Here is a 21073-nt window from a genome sequence, read left to right as displayed (position 1 = left end):
AGAAGAAGAAGAAGAAGAAGAAATTAAAGAAAAGTTTATTTTGAGAGATACTTTGCAAAGAAGTTTAGGTAGCAAACATATTCAAATTATAATTAGATTTTTCAAAAGCACTAAATTAATAAATAGAATTTGATTGTTGTAATAGTAAATAAGATTTAAAACCATGAAGAACCACACTCCATACCAGTCGGTGGCGGTAATGCACATAACGTTATTTGCCAACTGCCAAAAAAATAACACAGAAGAAGAAGAGAGCACAGTTGCAAACGTTGTGTGAGCTTTCACTGTGTCTGCAGATTTCCTGCTGGTTACGAGCGCTGAACAAGCATGCGCCTTTTTTACCCCGTGAGCGGCGAGGAGACGCTAGGGAAACCGTATCTGATGGTGAAACGCGAATCGACCTAACACCTGTTTACAGGCAGGACTATCTTGTTGATGCTAGAAGGAGAATCAAAGCTCAGCAGAAGAGCGAGAGAATCTTGCCGATGAGGATCTTCAAACCGAAGTCTTGGAGATGATTGGCTGAAGAGAGGGTGCGGACATGACGCAGATTAGATTGGCCGAGACGCATGGAGGAGCCAGACCGGTTGAGGTCAATTCCCACACTACACCCTACACACCTTACAAGTGCATATAAGGGTTGAAGTGCGCAGGTTACAATGGGACAGTAGAGGTTACGTCATCGACTTGCACCTCTGCATCGTTACTGCAACATCAAAAAGGGAACCAGCGCTGTTTTCACAGTCTTGCTGCTAAAAAAACTATTTAACACTGCAACAAGCAATTGTTTTGAGGAGAATAAAGTGTAGGAAGTGAAGGAGGTTTATACACCAGACTCTTGCTGCGCCAGTGTTTGTTTGAAAGGTAACTTCAGTGTTATGACCTACTGACTGCCCAGACTCACTCTGAACCCAGTGGTTTCTTACAATGTTGAGCCTGGAAAACCAGTAAAAAAATATTTCTCGGCTTGCTGTCTAACGTTTACGCAGTTATTATTATTCTGATATGATGGCTGATTACGTTGATGGTTGTGACTGGTTTTTGCTCAGAACGTCATCTGCAGCAGTGAATTGTGGGTAATACACTTCGGCGAAGTCCGCTTCGATGCGGGCTTCGCCGAAGGGCGGATGTGGGGCACAAATGGGGCGGGGCTAAAGAATTGGGTCACACTACGCACTCGAACCCATCAACGGGAACCCGCAATTCAGGGACACAAGGGTGGAAATGCGAGTATTGGGACAGGGCCAGAGTCTTCCGGATTGAATTTTCGTCAAAACTTAATTTCCTATTATCTGTGTGCGTATATGGAAGCAAATAAGAATGCGGCTGCATTGTTTGACTCATAAATGAAATTAGTTATCAGTAATCCTATTTGCATTTTAATTTTCTTCTTCAAGACTGCTCATTCTTTCACTTAATTAAAATGAAAAAGAAAAAGACATTTGAGATTTATTTTTCAAAATGTACCCCAGCAAATAGATACCAAAATTCAATTTGAAATGTAAAAATTGAAAATGAGAAAAGCATTTCCAGAAATGCTTTTTCATTTGAAGGCTGCTGTGGCAGTTCCGGTGGAACTACCAGTTCTGCCTGCCACTGCCACAAATTGAGCTCGGGCCTGCTGCATCATTTTCTCAGCACGTTTGCAATGTAATGCAATGCAGACGTGCACAGCGCCCCCTACCAAACAAGATGGGTAGCTCGGTCAGCAGGGAGCTGAGGAAGAGCGGCTGCCGACGTCACTCTGCTGCACCCGCCGCTCGGAATGCTTTTTCGTTAGAGTTCTGGGCAGGACTTTGCGGACAGACCACGAAAACGAAAAAGCAATGTCTGCTTTGTCTTCTTTTTGATTATGGCATAAAATGTGCAGTCATGAAGAAGAAAATGCAAATAGGATGATTGATTACTAATTTTATTTATGGGTCAAATAATGCAGCCACATTCTTAAAATGAAAAAGCATTTCTGGAAATGCTTTTTCATTTTGAAATTTTACATTTCAAATTGAATTTTGGTATCTATTTGCTGGGGTACATTTGAAAAATAAATCTCAAATGTCTTTTTCTTCATTTTAATTAAGTGAAAGAATGAGCAGTCTAGAAGAAGAAAATTAAAATGCAAATAGGATTATTGATTACTAATTTCATTTATGAGTCAAACAATGCAGCCACATTCTTAAAATGAAAAAGCATTTCTGAAAATGCTTTTTTATTGGAAATATGGTAACGATTTGCTTCCATATTGCGTAGGCCACTAACATTTGGTCTCTATTGTAAAAAGCAAATTTTGCTGTAATACTTCAACATAAATTGTCATAGATATTTTTGTTATAATTTAAAAGCTTTTTAAAACTTGTATTCAAGGTGGCCCGGGAAAGAAAGACCAGTTTCCCCCACGCCAAGCAGCGTTTCCATGAAAAGCAACATATCTAAGAATGAACCTTTGAACTTCAGAGACGAAGAACACCGGTAGGGAATTTCACAATGTTTGTTGTTTCATTCTATGAAACATTTAGAAGCTGAACCACTCTTTGGGAGCTTTATGATGCATTTAGAAAAATATATTACAAATATTGCGGAGGCTCGGCAGATGCTTTAGAGGATTATAAATATGTTACAACTCTAGATAAAAGTTTAACGTACGCTACAATTTGTTTTAAAGCTCACCTGAACACCAAAGACCAGTGTCTCCTTCTCCAAGCATGAACAGCGACATGTCGAAGGGGGAACCTCTTAACGTCAGCAATGACAGGTATAATACTTTAGCAACAGTGAATGTTTTACTGGAACCCAGATAATTAGAGTACCTGTTCCTATACAGGTCCTTCTCAAAATATTAGCATATTGTGATAAAGTTCATTATTTTCCATAATGTCATGATGAAAATTTAACATTCATATATTTTAGATTCATTGCACACTAACTGAAATATTTCAGCTCTTTTATTGTCTTAATACGGATGATTTTGGCATACAGCTCATGAAAACCCAAAATTCCTATCTCACAAAATTAGCATATTTCATCCGACCAATAAAAGAAAAGTGTTTTTAATACAAAAAATGTCAACCTTCAAATAATCATGTACAGTTATGCACTCAATACTTGGTCGGGAATCCTTTGGCAGAAATGACTGCTTCAATGCGGCGTGGCATGGAGGCAATCAGCCTGTGGCACTGCTGAGGTCTTATGGAGGCCCAGGATGCTTTGATAGCGGCCTTTAGCTCATCCAGAGTGTTGGGTCTTGAGTCTCTCAACGTTCTCTTCACAACATCCCACAGATTCTCTATGGGGTTCAGGTCAGGAGAGTTGGCAGGCCAATTGAGCACAGTGATACCATGGTCAGTAAACCATTTACCAGTGGTTTTGGCACTGTGAGCAGGTGCCAGGTCGTGCTGAAAAATGAAATCTTCATCTCCATAAAGCTTTTCAGCAGATGGAAGCATTAAGTGCTCCAAACTCTCCTGATAGCTAGCTGCATTGACCCTACCCTTGATAAAACACAGTGGACCAACACCAGCAGCTGACACGGCACCCCAGACCATCACTGACTGTGGGTACTTGACACTGGACTTCTGGCATTTTGGCATTTCCTTCTCCCCAGTCTTCCTCCAGACTCTGGCACCTTGATTTCTGAATGACATGCAGAATTTGCTTTCATCCGAAAAAAGTACTTTGGACCACTGAGCAACAGTCCAGTGCTGCTTCTCTGTAGCCCAGGTCAGGCGCTTCTGCCGCTGTTTCTGGTTCAAAAGTGGCTTGACCTGGGGAATGCGGCACCTGTAGCCCATTTCCTGCACACGCCTGTGCACGGTGGCTCTGGATGTTTCTACTCCAGACACAGTCCACTGCTTCTGCAGGTCCCCCAAGGTCTGGAATCGGCCCTTCTCCACAATCTTCCTCAGGGTCCGGTTACCTCTTCTCGTTGTGCAGCGTTTTCTGCCACACTTTTTCCTTCCCACAGACTTCCCACTGAGGTGCCTTGATACAGCACTCTGGGAACAGCCTATTCGTTCAGAAATTTCTTTCTGTGTCTTACCCTCTTGCTTGAGGGTGTCAATAGTGGCCTTCTGGACAGCAGTCAGGTCGGCAGTCTTACCCATGATTGGGGTTTTGAGTGATGAACCAGGCTGGGAGTTTTAAAGGCCTCAGGAATCTTTTGCAGGTGTTTAGAGTTAACTCGTTGATTCAGATAATTAGGTTCATAGCTCGTTTAGAGACCCTTTTAATGATATGCTAATTTTGTGAGATAGGAATTTTGAGTTTTCATGAGCTGTATGCCAAAATCATCCATATTAAGACAATAAAAGACCTGAAATATTTCAGTTACTGTGCAATGACTCTAAAATATATGAATGTTAAATTTTCATCATTACATTATGGAAAATAATTAACTTTATCACAATATGCTAATATTTTGAGAAGGACCTGTAGTTGCTAACTCATCAACTCACTGAAAATCAACAGGTAAGATGTGTAGTATTGGTTCAGCACATGTTTGACTCCATGCCTACAAAGTATTCAGTTACTATCAATTTAGATACAAAATGTAATCTACTTAATAGGTAAAAGATGAAAGTATTTTTAATCTAGGTTGGTTTAGCAAACTTAGAGATTGCTGTGAAGCACCTGATTCTGTTTAATGGAGGAGATGCATTTGATGATCCCCTCACCTATGCCTGATGAACGCTTGGATTGACTGATTTTCAACAAATAATTAGTTGATCACTTGGGGTGCTGGTTGTGTATACGGCATTTAACTTTCAGTCCAGGATTCTGACAATAAAAGCACAGAAAAAAAGAAATTCAAGCATGATGTATGTAACCTAGTTAAAATGGCAGTTTTTGACAAATAATGTTTTCCACTAATGGATCCTTACTGAAATACTGAAGACACTAAAACCAACATGTCTGAGGGAGATGTTACGGCCTCATCTGCTGGCAATTGAGCAAAGTTGTAATTCATGCTATCATGACAATAAAAAAGGACCACATATTTCTAATTTGTTATTTTCACAATGATGTTATGGCTTTGTTATGCAAAATAATGTGCCACACCTTAAAAATACATAAAATACAGTACAGACCAAAAGTTTGGACACACCTCATTCAAAGAGTTGTCTTTACTTTCATGACTATGAATATTGTAGCTTCACACTGAAGGCATCAAAACTATGAATTAACACATGTGGAATTATATACTGAACAAAAAAGTATGAAACAACTGAAAATATGTCTTATATTCTAGGTTCTTCAAAGTAGCCACCTTTTGCTTTGATTACTGATCCACACACTCTTGGCATTCTGTTGATGAGCTTCAAGAGGTAGTCACCTGAAATGGTTTTCACTACACAGGTTTAATAAGTGGGATTTCAAGCCTTATAAATGGGGTGGGACCATCAGTTGTGTTGTGCAGGAGGTGGATACAGTACACAGCTGATAGTCCTACTGAATAGACTGTTAGAATTTGTATTATGCCAAGAAAAAAGCAGCTAAGTAAAGAAAACCAAGTGGCCATCATTACTTTAAGAAATGAAGGCCAGTCAGTCCGAACAATTGGGAAAACTTTGAAAGTGTCCCCAAGTGCAGTCGCAAAAACCATCAAGCGCTACAAAGAAACTGGCTCACATGAGGACCGCCCCAGGAAAGGAAGACCAAGAGTCACCTCTGCTGCGGATGATAAGTTCATCTGAGTCACCAGCCTCAGAAATCACAGGTTAACAGCAGCTCAGATTAGAGAACAGGTCAATGCCACACAGAGGTCTAGCAGCAGACACATCTCTAGAACAACTGTTAAGAGGAGACTGTGTGAATCAGGCCTTCATGGTAAAATAGCTGCTAGGAAACCACTGCTGAAGACAGGCAACAAGCAGAAGAGACTTGTTTGGGCTAAAGAACACAAGGAATGGACATTAGACCAGTGGAAATCTGTGCTTTGGTCTGATGAGTCCAAGTTTGAGATCTTTGGTTCCAATCACCGTGTCTTTGTGCGGCGCAGAAGAGGTGAACGGATGCTTGGTTCCCACTGTGAAGCATGGATGAGGAGGTGTGATGGTGTGGGGGTGCTTTGCTGGTGACTCTGTTGGGTATTTATTCAAAATTGAAGGCATACTGAACCAGCATGGCTACCACAGCATCTTGCAGCGTCATGCTATTCCATCCGGTTTGCGTTTAGTTGGACCATCATTTATTTTTCAACAGGACAATGACCCCAAACACACCTCCAGGCTGTGTAAGGGCTATTTGACCAAGAAGGAGAGTGATGGGGTGCTGCGCCAGATGACCTGGCCTCCACAGTTACAGGACCTGAACCCAATCGAGATGGTTTGGGGTGAGCTGGACCTCAGAGTGAAGGCAAAAGGGCCAACAAGTGCTAAGCATCTCTGGGAACTCCTTCAAGACTGTTGGAAAACCATTTCAGGTAACTACCTCTTGAAGCTCATCAACAGAATGCCAAGAGTGTGCGGAGCAGTAATCAAAGCAAAAGGTGGCTACTTTGAAGAACCTAGAATATAAGACATATTTTCAGTTGTTTCACACTTTTTTGTTCAGTATATAATTACACATGTGTTAATTCATAGTTTTGATGCCTTCAGTGTGAAGATACAATATTCGTAGTCATGAAAATAAAGAAAACTCTTTGAATGAGAAGGTGTGTCCAAACTTTTAGTCTGTACTGTACAGGTCCTTTTCAAAATATTAGCATATTGTGATAAAGTTAATTATTTTCCATAATGTCATGATGAAAATTTAACATTCATATATTTTAGATTTATTGCACACTAACTGAAATATTTCAGGTCTTTTATTGTCTTAATACGGATGATTTTGGCATACAGCTCATGAAAACCCAAAATTCCTATCTCACAAAATTAGCATATTTCATCCGACCAATAAAAGAAAAGTGTTTTTAATACAAAAAACGTCAACCTTCAAATAATCATGTACAGTTATGCATTCAATACTTGGTCGGGAATCATTTGACAGAAATGACTGCTTCAATGCGGCGTGGCATGGAGGCAATCAGCCTGTGGCACTGCTGAGGTCTTATGGAGGCCCAGGATGCTTCGATAGCGGCCTTTAGCTCATCCAGAGTGTTGGGTCTTGAGTCTCTCAACGTTCTCTTCACAATATCCCACAGATTCTCTATGGGGTTCAGGTCAGGAGAGTTGGCAGGCCAATGGAGCACAGTGATACCATGGTCAGTAAACCATTTACCAGTGGTTTTGGCACTGTGAGCAGGTGCCAGGTCGTGCGGAAAAATGAAATCTTCATCTCCATAAAGCTTTTCAGCAGATGGAAGCATGAAGTGCTCCAAAATTTCCTGATAGCTAGCTGCATTGACCCTGCCCTTGATAAAACACAGTGGACCAACACCAGCAGCTGACACGGCACCCCAGACCATCACTGACTGTGGGTACTTGACACTGGACTTCTGGCATTTTGGCATTTCCTTCTCCCCAGTCTTCCTCCAGACTCTGGCACCTTGATTTCCGAATGACATGCAGAATTTGCTTTCATCCGAAAAAAGTACTTTGGACCACTGAGCAACAGTCCAGTGCTGCTTCTCTGTAGCCCAGGTCAGGCGCTTCTGCTGCTGTTTCTGGTTCAAAAGTGGCTTGACCTGAGGAATGCGGCACCTGTAGCCCATTTCCTGCACACGCCTGTGCACGGTGGCTCTGGATGTTTCTACTCCAGACTCAGTCCACTGCTTCCGCAGGTCCCCCAAGGTCTGGAATCGGCCCTTCTCCACAATCTTCCTTAGGGTCCGGTCACCTCTTCTCGTTGTGCAGCGTTTTCTGCCACACTTTTTCCTTCCCACAGACTTCCCACTGAGATGCCTTGATGCAGCACTCTGGGAACAGCCTATTCATTCAGAAATTTCTTTCTGTGTCTTACCCTCTTGCTTGAGGGTGTCAATAGTGGCCTTCTGGACAGCAGTCAGGTCGGCAGTCTTACCCATGATTGGGGTTTTGAGTGATGAACCAGGCTGGGAGTTTTAAAGGCCTCAGGAATCTTTTGCAGGTGTTTAGAGTTAACTCGTTGATTCAGATGATTAGGTTCATAGCTCGTTTAGAGACCCTTTTAATGATATGCTAATTTTGTGAGATAAGAATTTTGGGTTTTCATGAGCTGTATGCCAAAATCATCCGTATTAAGACAATAAAAGACCTGAAATATTTCAGTTAGTGTGCAATGAATCTAAAATATATGAATGTTAAATTTTCATCATGACATTATGGAAAATAATGAACTTTATCACAATATGCTAATATTTTGAGAAGGACCTGTACATGCAGTTCAAAGATTGAGATTTCAAAGTATTTCTGATAAAACATGGTAAAAGCCTCTCTCATAAAATACTAATACAATGTATGAATTTTGAAAAAAATTGCATGTCACAAATTAGTGATAGCCTTGTCAGTAATCGGTGAAAATGCCTGACATTACAGCTATCAGTTGCTGTTTTACCTACCTTTTGTATGTTTCCACTGCTGATTTTGATAATTAATTTATTTGCAAAAAATTCTTAAGCTTTTGAAGTTGGAAGGCCTCATTTCCATCACCCTAATTTCTAACTCCCTTGGATTGAGGTCAGGACTCTGGCTGAACTACTCCAAAAAGTTAACATCTTCTTCCAGTCAGAAGAAACACATTTGTCAAATTAAAAGATAACTTTAAATCCAAATATAACAGGGGTATGGATAGTTATGAGCCTAATAATTAAAAAATATACTTGTTAAAATATGTCATTTAGAAATAGTAGTTCTTATTATCTGTGTGCGTAGACCACTAACATTTGGTCTCTATTGTAAAAAGCAGATTTTGCTGTAATACTTCAACATAAATTGTCATAGATATTTTTGTTATAATTTAAAAGCTTTTTAAAACTTGTATTCAAGGTGGCCCGGGAAAGAAAGACCAGTTTCCCCCACGCCAAGCAGCGTTTCCATGAAAAGCAACATATCTAAGAATGAACCTTTGAACTTCAGAGACGAAGAACACCGGTAGGGAATTTCACAATGTTTGTTGTTTCATTCTATGAAACATTTAGAAGCTGAACCACTCTTTGGGAGCTTTATGATGCATTTAGAAAAATATATTACAAATATTGCGGAGGCTCGGCAGATGCTTTAGAGGATTATAAATATGTTACAACTCTAGATAAAAGTTTAACGTACGCTACAATTTGTTTTAAAGCTCACCTGAACACCAAAGACCAGTGTCTCCTTCTCCAAGCATGAACAGCGACATGTCGAAGGGGGAACCTCTTGACGTCAGCAATGACAGGTATAATACTTTAGCAACAGTGAATGTTTTACTGGAACCCAGATAATTAGAGTACCTGTTCCTATAGTTGCTAACTCATCAACTCACTGAAAATCAACAGGTAAGATGTGTAGTATTGGTTCAGCACATGTTTGACTCCATGCCTACAAAGTATTCAGTTACTATCAATTTAGATACAAAATGTAATCTACTTAATAGGTAAAAGATGAAAGTATTTTTAATCTAGGTTGGTTTAGCAAACTTAGAGATTGCTGTGAAGCACCTGATTCTGTTTAATGGAGGAGATGCATTTGATGATCCCCTCACCTATGCCTGATGAACGCTTGGATTGACTGATTTTCAACAAATAATTAGTTGATCACTTGGGGTGCTGGTTGTGTATACGGCATTTAACTTTCAGTCCAGGATTCTGACAATAAAAGCACAGAAAAAAAGAAATTCAAGCATGATGTATGTAACCTAGTTAAAATGGCAGTTTTTGACAAATAATGTTTTCCACTAATGGATCCTTACTGAAATACTGAAGACACTAAAACCAACATGTCTGAGGGAGATGTTACGGCCTCATCTGCTGGCAATTGAGCAAAGTTGTAATTCATGCTATCATGACAATAAAAAAGGACCACATATTTCTAATTTGTTATTTTCACAATGATGTTATGGCTTTGTTATGCAAAATAATGTGCCACACCTTAAAAATACATAAAATACAGTACAGACCAAAAGTTTGGACACACCTCATTCAAAGAGTTGTCTTTACTTTCATGACTATGAATATTGTAGCTTCACACTGAAGGCATCAAAACTATGAATTAACACATGTGGAATTATATACTGAACAAAAAAGTATGAAACAACTGAAAATATGTCTTATATTCTAGGTTCTTCAAAGTAGCCTCCTTTTGCTTTGATTACTGATCCACACACTCTTGGCATTCTGTTGATGAGCTTCAAGAGGTAGTCACCTGAAATGGTTTTCACTACACAGGTTTAATAAGTGGGATTTCAAGCCTTATAAATGGGGTGGGACCATCAGTTGTGTTGTGCAGGAGGTGGATACAGTACACAGCTGATAGTCCTACTGAATAGACTGTTAGAATTTGTATTATGCCAAGAAAAAAGCAGCTAAGTAAAGAAAACCAAGTGGCCATCATTACTTTAAGAAATGAAGGCCAGTCAGTCCGAACAATTGGGAAAACTTTGAAAGTGTCCCCAAGTGCAGTCGCAAAAACCATCAAGCGCTACAAAGAAACTGGCTCACATGAGGACCGCCCCAGGAAAGGAAGACCAAGAGTCACCTCTGCTGCGGATGATAAGTTCATCTGAGTCACCAGCCTCAGAAATCACAGGTTAACAGCAGCTCAGATTAGAGAACAGGTCAATGCCACACAGAGGTCTAGCAGCAGACACATCTCTAGAACAACTGTTAAGAGGAGACTGTGTGAATCAGGCCTTCATGGTAAAATAGCTGCTAGGAAACCACTGCTGAAGACAGGCAACAAGCAGAAGAGACTTGTTTGGGCTAAAGAACACAAGGAATGGACATTAGACCAGTGGAAATCTGTGCTTTGGTCTGATGAGTCCAAGTTTGAGATCTTTGGTTCCAATCACCGTGTCTTTGTGCGGCGCAGAAGAGGTGAACGGATGCTTGGTTCCCACTGTGAAGCATGGATGAGGAGGTGTGATGGTGTGGGGGTGCTTTGCTGGTGACTCTGTTGGGTATTTATTCAAAATTGAAGGCATACTGAACCAGCATGGCTACCACAGCATCTTGCAGCGGCATGCTATTCCATCCGGTTTGCGTTTAGTTGGACCATCATTTATTTTTCAACAGGACAATGACCCCAAACACACCTCCAGGCTGTGTAAGGGCTATTTGACCAAGAAGGAGAGTGATGGGGTGCTGCGCCAGATGACCTGGCCTCCACAGTTACAGGACCTGAACCCAATCGAGATGGTTTGGGGTGAGCTGGACCTCAGAGTGAAGGCAAAAGGGCCAACAAGTGCTAAGCATCTCTGGGAACTCCTTCAAGACTGTTGGAAAACCATTTCAGGTAACTACCTCTTGAAGCTCATCAACAGAATGCCAAGAGTGTGCGGAGCAGTAATCAAAGCAAAAGGTGGCTACTTTGAAGAACCTAGAATATAAGACATATTTTCAGTTGTTTCACACTTTTTTGTTCAGTATATAATTACACATGTGTTAATTCATAGTTTTGATGCCTTCAGTGTGAAGATACAATATTCGTAGTCATGAAAATAAAGAAAACTCTTTGAATGAGAAGGTGTGTCCAAACTTTTAGTCTGTACTGTACAGGTCCTTTTCAAAATATTAGCATATTGTGATAAAGTTAATTATTTTCCATAATGTCATGATGAAAATTTAACATTCATATATTTTAGATTTATTGCACACTAACTGAAATATTTCAGGTCTTTTATTGTCTTAATACGGATGATTTTGGCATACAGCTCATGAAAACCCAAAATTCCTATCTCACAAAATTAGCATATTTCATCCGACCAATAAAAGAAAAGTGTTTTTAATACAAAAAACGTCAACCTTCAAATAATCATGTACAGTTATGCACTCAATACTTGGTCGGGAATCATTTGACAGAAATGACTGCTTCAATGCGGCGTGGCATGGAGGCAATCAGCCTGTGGCACTGCTGAGGTCTTATGGAGGCCCAGGATGCTTCGATAGCGGCCTTTAGCTCATCCAGAGTGTTGGGTCTTGAGTCTCTCAACGTTCTCTTCACAATATCCCACAGATTCTCTATGGGGTTCAGGTCAGGAGAGTTGGCAGGCCAATGGAGCACAGTGATACCATGGTCAGTAAACCATTTACCAGTGGTTTTGGCACTGTGAGCAGGTGCCAGGTCGTGCGGAAAAATGAAATCTTCATCTCCATAAAGCTTTTCAGCAGATGGAAGCATGAAGTGCTCCAAAATTTCCTGATAGCTAGCTGCATTGACCCTGCCCTTGATAAAACACAGTGGACCAACACCAGCAGCTGACACGGCACCCCAGACCATCACTGACTGTGGGTACTTGACACTGGACTTCTGGCATTTTGGCATTTCCTTCTCCCCAGTCTTCCTCCAGACTCTGGCACCTTGATTTCCGAATGACATGCAGAATTTGCTTTCATCCGAAAAAAGTACTTTGGACCACTGAGCAACAGTCCAGTGCTGCTTCTCTGTAGCCCAGGTCAGGCGCTTCTGCTGCTGTTTCTGGTTCAAAAGTGGCTTGACCTGGGGAATGTGGCACCTTTTGCCCATTTCCTGCACACGCCTGTGCACGGTGGCTCTGGATGTTTCTACTCCAGACTCAGTCCACTGCTTCCGCAGGTCCCCCAAGGTCTGGAATCGGCCCTTCTCCACAATCTTCCTCAGGGTCCGGTCACCTCTTCTCGTTGTGCAGCGTTTTCTGCCACACTTTTTCCTTCCCACAGACTTCCCACTGAGATGCCTTGATGCAGCACTCTGGGAACAGCCTATTCATTCAGAAATTTCTTTCTGTGTCTTACCCTCTTGCTTGAGGGTGTCAATAGTGGCCTTCTGGACAGCAGTCAGGTCGGCAGTCTTACCCATGATTGGGGTTTTGAGTGATGAACCAGGCTGGGAGTTTTAAAGGCCTCAGGAATCTTTTGCAGGTGTTTAGAGTTAACTCGTTGATTCAGATGATTAGGTTCATAGCTCGTTTAGAGACCCTTTTAATAATATGCTAATTTTGTGAGATAAGAATTTTGGGTTTTCATGAGCTGTATGCCAAAATCATCCGTATTAAGACAATAAAAGACCTGAAATATTTCAGTTAGTGTGCAATGAATCTAAAATATATGAATGTTAAATTTTCATCATGACATTATGGAAAATAATGAACTTTATCACAATATGCTAATATTTTGAGAAGGACCTGTACATGCAGTTCAAAGATTGAGATTTCAAAGTATTTCTGATAAAACATGGTAAAAGCCTCTCTCATAAAATACTAATACAATGTATGAATTTTGAAAAAAATTGCATGTCACAAATTAGTGATAGCCTTGTCAGTAATCGGTGAAAATGCCTGACATTACAGCTATCAGTTGCTGTTTTACCTACCTTTTGTATGTTTCCACTGCTGATTTTGATAATTAATTTATTTGCAAAAAATTCTTAAGCTTTTGAAGTTGGAAGGCCTCATTTCCATCACCCTAATTTCTAACTCCCTTGGATTGAGGTCAGGACTCTGGCTGAACTACTCCAAAAAGTTAACATCTTCTTCCAGTCAGAAGAAACACATTTGTCAAATTAAAAGATAACTTTAAATCCAAATATAACAGGGGTATGGATAGTTATGAGCCTAATAATTAAAAAATATACTTGTTAAAATATGTCATTTAGAAATAGTAGTTCTTATTATCTGTGTGCGTAGACCACTAACATTTGGTCTCTATTGTAAAAAGCAGATTTTGCTGTAATACTTCAACATAAATTGTCATAGATATTTTTGTTATAATTTAAAAGCTTTTTAAAACTTGTATTCAAGGTGGCCCGGGAAAGAAAGACCAGTTTCCCCCACGCCAAGCAGCGTTTCCATGAAAAGCAACATATCTAAGAATGAACCTTTGAACTTCAGAGACGAAGAACACCGGTAGGGAATTTCACAATGTTTGTTGTTTCATTCTATGAAACATTTAGAAGCTGAACCACTCTTTGGGAGCTTTATGATGCATTTAGAAAAATATATTACAAATATTGCGGAGGCTCGGCAGATGCTTTAGAGGATTATAAATATGTTACAACTCTAGATAAAAGTTTAACGTACGCTACAATTTGTTTTAAAGCTCACCTGAACACCAAAGACCAGTGTCTCCTTCTCCAAGCATGAACAGCGACATGTCGAAGGGGGAACCTCTTGACGTCAGCAATGACAGGTATAATACTTTAGCAACAGTGAATGTTTTACTGGAACCCAGATAATTAGAGTACCTGTTCCTATAGTTGCTAACTCATCAACTCACTGAAAATCAACAGGTAAGATGTGTAGTATTGGTTCAGCACATGTTTGACTCCATGCCTACAAAGTATTCAGTTACTATCAATTTAGATACAAAATGTAATCTACTTAATAGGTAAAAGATGAAAGTATTTTTAATCTAGGTTGGTTTAGCAAACTTAGAGATTGCTGTGAAGCACCTGATTCTGTTTACTGGAGGAGATGCATTTGATGATCCCCTCACCTAACCCTGATGAACGCTTGGATTGACTGATTTTCAACAAATAATTAGTTGATCACTTGGGGTGCTGGTTGTGTATACGGCATTTAACTTTCAGTCCAGGATTCTGACAATAAAAGCACAGAAAAAAAGAAATTCAAGCATGATGTACAGGTCCTTCTCAAAATATTAGCATATTGTGCTAAAGTTCATTATTTTCCATAATGTCATGATGAAAATTTAACATTCATATATTTTAGATTCATTGCACACTAACTGAAATATTTCAGGTCTTTTATTGTCTTAATACGGATGATTTTGGCATACAGCTCATGAAAACCCAAAATTCCTATCTCACAAAATTAGCATATTTCATCCGACCAATAAAAGAAAAGTGTTTTTAATACAAAAAACGTCAACCTTCAAATAATCATGTACATTTATGCACTCAATACTTGGTCGGGAATCCTTTGGCAGAAATGACTGCTTCAATGCGGCGTGGCATGGAGGCAATCAGCCTGTGGCACTGCTGAGGTCTTATGGAGGCCCAGGATGCTTCGATAGCGGCCTTTAGCTCATCCAGAGTGTTGGGTCTTGAGTCTCTCAACGTTCTCTTCACAATATCCCACAGATTCTTTATGGGGTTCAGGTCAGGAGAGTTGGCAGGCCAATTGAGTACAGTGATACCATGGTCAGTAAACCATTTACCAGTGGTTTTGGCACTGTGAGCAGGTGCCAGGTCGTGCTGAAAAATGAAATCTTCATCTCCATAAAGCTTTTCAGCAGATGGAAGCATGAAGTGCTCCAAAATCTCCTGATAGCTAGCTGCATTGACCCTGCCCTTGATAAAACACAGTGGACCAACACCAGCAGCTGACACGGCACCCCAGACCATCACTGACTGTGGGTACTTGACACTGGACTTCTGGCATTTTGGCATTTCCTTCTCCCCAGTCTTCCTCCAGACTCTGGCACCTTGATTTCCGAATGACATGCAGAATTTGCTTTCATCCGAAAAAAGTACTTTGGACGACTGAGCAACAGTCCAGTGCTGCTTCTCTGTAGCCCAGGTCTGGGGAATGCGGCACCTGTAGCCCATTTCCTGCACACGCCTGTGCACGGTGGCTCTGGATGTTTCTACTCCAGACTCAGTCCACTGCTTCCGCAGGTCCCCCAAGGTCTGGAATCGGCCCTTCTCCACAATCTTCCTCAGGGTCCGGTCACCTCTTCTCGTTGTGCAGCGTTTTCTGCCACACTTTTTCCTTCCCACAGACTTCCCACTGAGGTGCCTTGATGCAGCACTCTGGGAACAGCCTATTCATTCAGAAATTTCTTTCTGTGTCTTACCCTCTTGCTTGAGGGTGTCAATAGTGGCCTTCTGGACAGCAGTCAGGTCGGCAGTCTTACCCATGATTGGGGTTTTGAGTGATGAACCAGGCTGGGAGTTTTAAAGGCCTCAGGAATCTTTTGCAGGTGTTTAGAGTTAACTCGTTGATTCAGATGATTAGGTTCATAGCTCGTTTAGAGACCCTTTTAATGATATGCTAATTTTGTGAGATAAGAATTTTGGGTTTTCATGAGCTGTATGCCAAAATCATCCGTATTAAGACAATAAAAGACCTGAAATATTTCAGTTAGTGTGCAATGAATCTAAAATATATGAATGTTCAATTTTCATCATGACATTATGGAAAATAATGAACTTTATCACAATATGCTAATATTTTGAGAAGGACCTGTACATGCAGTTCAAAGATTGAGATTTCAAAGTATTTCTGATAAAACATGGTAAAAGCCTCTCTCATAAAATACTAATACAATGTATGAATTTTGAAAAAAATTGCATGTCACAAATTAGTGATAGCCTTGTCAGTAATCGGTGAAAATGCCTGACATTACAGCTATCAGTTGCTGTTTGACCTACCTTTTGTATGTTTCCACTGCTGATTTTGATAATTAATTTATTTGCAAAAAACTCTTAAGCTTTTGAAGTTGGAAGGCCTCATTTCCATCACCCTAATTTCTAACTCCCTTGGATTGAGGTCAGGACTCTGGCTGAACTACTCCAAAAAGTTAACATCTTCTTCCAGTCAGAAGAAACACATTTGTCAAATTAAAAGATAACTTTAAATCCAAATATAACAGGGGTATGGATAGTTATGAGCCTAATAATTAAAAAATATACTTGTTAAAATATGTCATTTAGAAATAGTAGTTCTTATTATCTGTGTGCGTAGACCACTAACATTTGGTCTCTATTGTAAAAAGCAGATTTTGCTGTAATACTTCAACATAAATTGTCATAGATATTTTTGTTATAATTTAAAAGCTTTTTAAAACTTGTATTCAAGGTGGCCCGGGAAAGAAAGACCAGTTTCCCCCACGCCAAGCAGCGTTTCCATGAAAAGCAACATATCTAAGAATGAACCTTTGAACTTCAGAGACGAAGAACACCGGTAGGGAATTTCACAATGTTTGTTGTTTCATTCTATGAAACATTTAGAAGCTGAACCACTCTTTGGGAGCTTTATGATGCATTTAGAAAAATATATTACAAATATTGCGGAGGCTCGGCAGATGCTTTAGAGGATTATAAATATGTTACAACTCTAGATAAAAGTTTAACGTACGCTACAATTTGTTTTAAAGCTCACCTGAACACCAAAGACCAGTGTCTCCTTCTCCAAGCATGAACAGCGACATGTCGAAGGGGGAACCTCTTGACGTCAGCAATGACAGGTATAATACTTTAGCAACAGTGAATGTTTTACTGGAACCCAGATAATTAGAGTACCTGTTCCTATAGTTGCTAACTCATCAACTCACTGAAAATCAACAGGTAAGATGTGTAGTATTGGTTCAGCACATGTTTGACTCCATGCCTACAAAGTATTCAGTTACTATCAATTTAGATACAAAATGTAATCTACTTAATAGGTAAAAGATGAAAGTATTTTTAATCTAGGTTGGTTTAGCAAACTTAGAGATTGCTGTGAAGCACCTGATTCTGTTTAATGGAGGAGATGCATTTGATGATCCCCTCACCTATGCCTGATGAACGCTTGGATTGACTGATTTTCAACAAATAATTAGTTGATCACTTGGGGTGCTGGTTGTGTATACGGCATTTAACTTTCAGTCCTGGATTTGGCCCATAAAAGATACAGGCTGACTAAAACCTGGAAAAGTAAGGGGACAACAAGCACTGGGATGTGAGCTCTATCGGCTTCTCTGATACTGATCTTTCAAAATGCAGCAAACAGAACCCCAAGCAGTACTTGGGTTTGGATCTGGTCATCTCTAATGTCTTTACATTTAGACTCGTGTGAAAAAGTATTTTTAGATACACCAACACAATGTGGCAAAATAAGAAACAGCTGCCAGGTGACTGCAGCTCCACATCTACCAAGTGATAGTGTCTGTTCTTGGCTTCATGAAAAACAACTGCTTGGGTAATAAAAATTTGCACTTACCCTTTAAAATATGGAACAAAGAATGTTCTTTGTAAACTTTATAAGAGCTGCTTTCTTAGATTTTAGCCCCATGTCCTCTCTAATTTTGTTAATTTTCATTATGTTGGCTCGATGGATATCCTTAGAAACCAAGAAATTCTGGCCATAATTCGTTCTTAACTGGTTTCATAAGGTTTTCCTTTGTTTGATCTAAAGAAGTTACCTTTATTCAGACAATAATTAAAATATCATGTAGATTTATCTAAGGGGTGTTTTACATAGCCTGAATGTTTAGTTATGAAATAAATTTGAGTCATACCTGTGACTCTTATTTGCTCATCTTCCAAGACTTGTGAAGACTAGTCAATGGTCGTATTATACTGATATAAATACATTCAACTTTTAACAGTTATTTTCAGTGTATAAATTAGCTTTTTCATTGCTTCTGAATCTAGATCGTCTCTCAGACTACTTAAAATATATTCAACAAATAAATGTTCAGGGAATTACTAAAAATAATCAAACAATTCGTTTATGGTTTAACAAGTTGGACAAATATATTTTCACGTAGGGAAACTTCTTGAAATCACTATTTAAATACAGCATTTTGTATTTATGATCAGAAATATTTATGATCAGAAACATTCTGGTGATACATGATACAGTTACGTGATATAGCTGGCAACCTTGGATATTTTATTCAAATGGAGTTTTACACATTAAAAGAAAAAAAACAAGAAAATCAAGGTATAAAAATTAGATCACTGAATAGAAAAACAAAAACACGTGTCAAAAAACATTGATGTTAGCAACATAATACAAAAATACTCATAATCAATTTTGTCAGGCCTACCTAATCAAAAAATGATATAACTAAAATTAGCTTTTTTATAGCAATCATGTAGTGCCCTGTTTCTGCTGTTCAGGAACACATTGGTTTTTAGAAACAGCTCTTGCACAAGGACCCAATATTATGATCAAAGGACATAACAGGAACAATTTTTTTCTTCTTTGTTTAAACTTGGTAAAACATTTGAATCCTGATAGTATTTTCTATGGAAATGAAATATCTGCATTCATAAGAAATCAATGAACAGTTAAAGGAGTAAAACAATATTTTAAATCCCACTGGGTCATTAGATCCTACCCCTGATAAACAGTAACAGTAAAAACAGTAAGAACAAGTTCAACACTATTTGAACTTTAATAGTACTACATCCACTGGAAAGATGAAAATATATCAAATTATTTTACTTTCTAGCCCTTTAACCTAAATATGATAACTGAACACATGTCCTTTTCTCAATTAATGTAAACCAATTCAGTTAATGTCTTGTCTGTGTGCCTGCAGGGTTACTAACACAACCCAATTGAAAACGGGTGAGAAATCTGAAAAAGGTGAGCATGACTCTATATCAATAAAGAAAAGTACTTAATAGAATGACCCTTTAAAGCCTGTACTATTAAGTATTTTTTACAAATGAACAAACTATCAGTTTTAGATGAGATTTTATAAGTGCATAGTTTTATTTAAACTTTTTTTTTGTTCCTTTTAAAGTAGGGTTGTGTAAAGTTGTAATGAATAGTTGGTGTCTTACCTGCTGTAGTGAAGGTAATCCTGTTGTTGCAATTTGTAAAATAAGGCAAAAATCGCCTCAGGAAAGTAAATCAAAAAGCTTCTTAGAAGAGCAAGTTGTTATTTTTTTTCCTTAAGTTAAACTTGTAAAGTCTTATAAAACTTGTGGTACCTCAACCAATATGTTTCACATCTTATCACTACTGCATCTGACAATTGTTGATTTTTCAAAACAAAAACGTCCATGGTGTAAATACATTCATTTTCTGGGTTGATGCCAAGTGTACCTTATTGCTGAGTGCTGGTTGCCAAAATGAAATGGGTATTATTTCAGAAAATATATTTTCATGAGTTTTTTCCAACCATGTGTTTCAAAAGTATAGTTATTTATTATTATTTATGCCGTGCATATTTCATGTATGTTGCATTGACAGGAGATGCCAAGGGTAAAAATGACCTGAAGAAAGTCATCCTTAAGGAGCTGGGTCGACATGAAAATGACCCAAAACTCTGTGAGATAGTGAAGTTTGACAAAAGTGGGAACAAAGACCCAGTCATGTACAATGATTTATTTTCCGGGAATAAAACAGTCCTCATGATAGGAGTCCCTGATATTGGTAAAACATTCCAGGCAAGAATGTTCATGATCGACTGGGCAAAAGGACGCTCCAACAAAGACATAAAGGCTTTAGTGTCCCTTGATTTCACTGAGCTGAATACAAAGAAAGATGAAACTAAAAGCATGGAGTCTCTGCTTAAGGATTACTTCAGCAAAAAAAAAGTAGTGCTTTCCATCGATGACAAGGATAAAATATGTTTTATTCTTGATGGGCTGGAAAAATGCAAACTTCCTCTTGACTTTGTAAACAACAAGGAGCTTCAAGACTTGAAGGAACCTGCATCAATGGATGTGCTGCTAACAAATCTGATCAAGGGAAATTTGCTTCCTGAAGCTCATGTTTGGATAGTTTCTCAACCAAAAGGAGTTCAGAAGATTCCTGCTGAATATATCAAGAAAACTGTTCACTGTGAAGGTAAGAATATTACTCTAAACAACTATTCTTAATTTTGCTTTTTCACAATGAAGGTATTTTTGTTGACTTTGTACAAGAGATTTATGATTGTAGATTCTGATTTTATTACTTTACTCTGTCTGATTAGAAACCTTTTAGCAACAGAATAATGTAGAATCTCTTCACTGAAGATTTTTAAGTGCATAGTTTTATTTTTACTTTTTTTTGGTTCCTTTTAAAGTAGGGTTGTGTAAAGTTGTAATGAATAGTTGGTGTCTTACCTGCTGTAGTGAAGGTAATCCTGTTGTTGGAATTTGTAAAATAAGGCACAAATTGGCTCAGGAAAGTAAATCAAAAAGCTTCTTAGGAGAGCGAGTTGTTATTTTTTTTTCCCTTAAGTTAAACTGGTAAGGCCTCATAAAACCTGTGGTTCCTCAACCAATATTTTTCACATCTTATCACTACTGCATCTGACAATTGTTAATTTTTCAAAACAAAAATGTCCATGGTGTAAATATATTCATTTTCTGGGTTGATACCA

The 21073-nt window shown here is 38.9% G+C and overlaps 1 protein-coding gene across 2 annotated transcripts in view; it reads left to right on the top strand.

The window, feature by feature from the left end:
• The first annotated feature begins 213 nt into the window (after positions 1-213).
• Positions 214-21073, top strand: part of LOC124870292 — a 33020-nt gene continuing 12160 nt past the window's right edge. Inside the window, exons 1-11 of one of the 2 annotated variants that reach the window (XM_047368890.1) lie at positions 215-592; positions 2362-2466; positions 2660-2749; positions 8898-9002; positions 9196-9285; positions 13822-13926; positions 14120-14209; positions 16843-16947; positions 17141-17230; positions 19295-19341; positions 19954-20553. In XM_047368890.1, the coding sequence (XP_047224846.1) occupies positions 570-592; positions 2362-2466; positions 2660-2749; positions 8898-9002; positions 9196-9285; positions 13822-13926; positions 14120-14209; positions 16843-16947; positions 17141-17230; positions 19295-19341; positions 19954-20553 (1450 nt within the window). In that variant the 5' untranslated portion in view covers positions 215-569. Of the gene's footprint in view, positions 593-2361; positions 2467-2659; positions 2750-8897; positions 9003-9195; positions 9286-13821; positions 13927-14119; positions 14210-16842; positions 16948-17140; positions 17231-19294; positions 19342-19953; positions 20554-21073 lie in introns of both variants that reach the window. The other variant, XM_047368899.1, reaches the window with a different exon arrangement.

Source organism: Girardinichthys multiradiatus, chromosome 1 (assembly GCF_021462225.1).
Source record: "Girardinichthys multiradiatus isolate DD_20200921_A chromosome 1, DD_fGirMul_XY1, whole genome shotgun sequence".
NCBI classification, from domain to species: Eukaryota; Metazoa; Chordata; class Actinopteri; order Cyprinodontiformes; family Goodeidae; genus Girardinichthys; species Girardinichthys multiradiatus.
The sequence above is the reverse complement of the archived record's forward strand: the minus strand, read 5'-3'. Positions and strand labels throughout refer to the sequence as shown.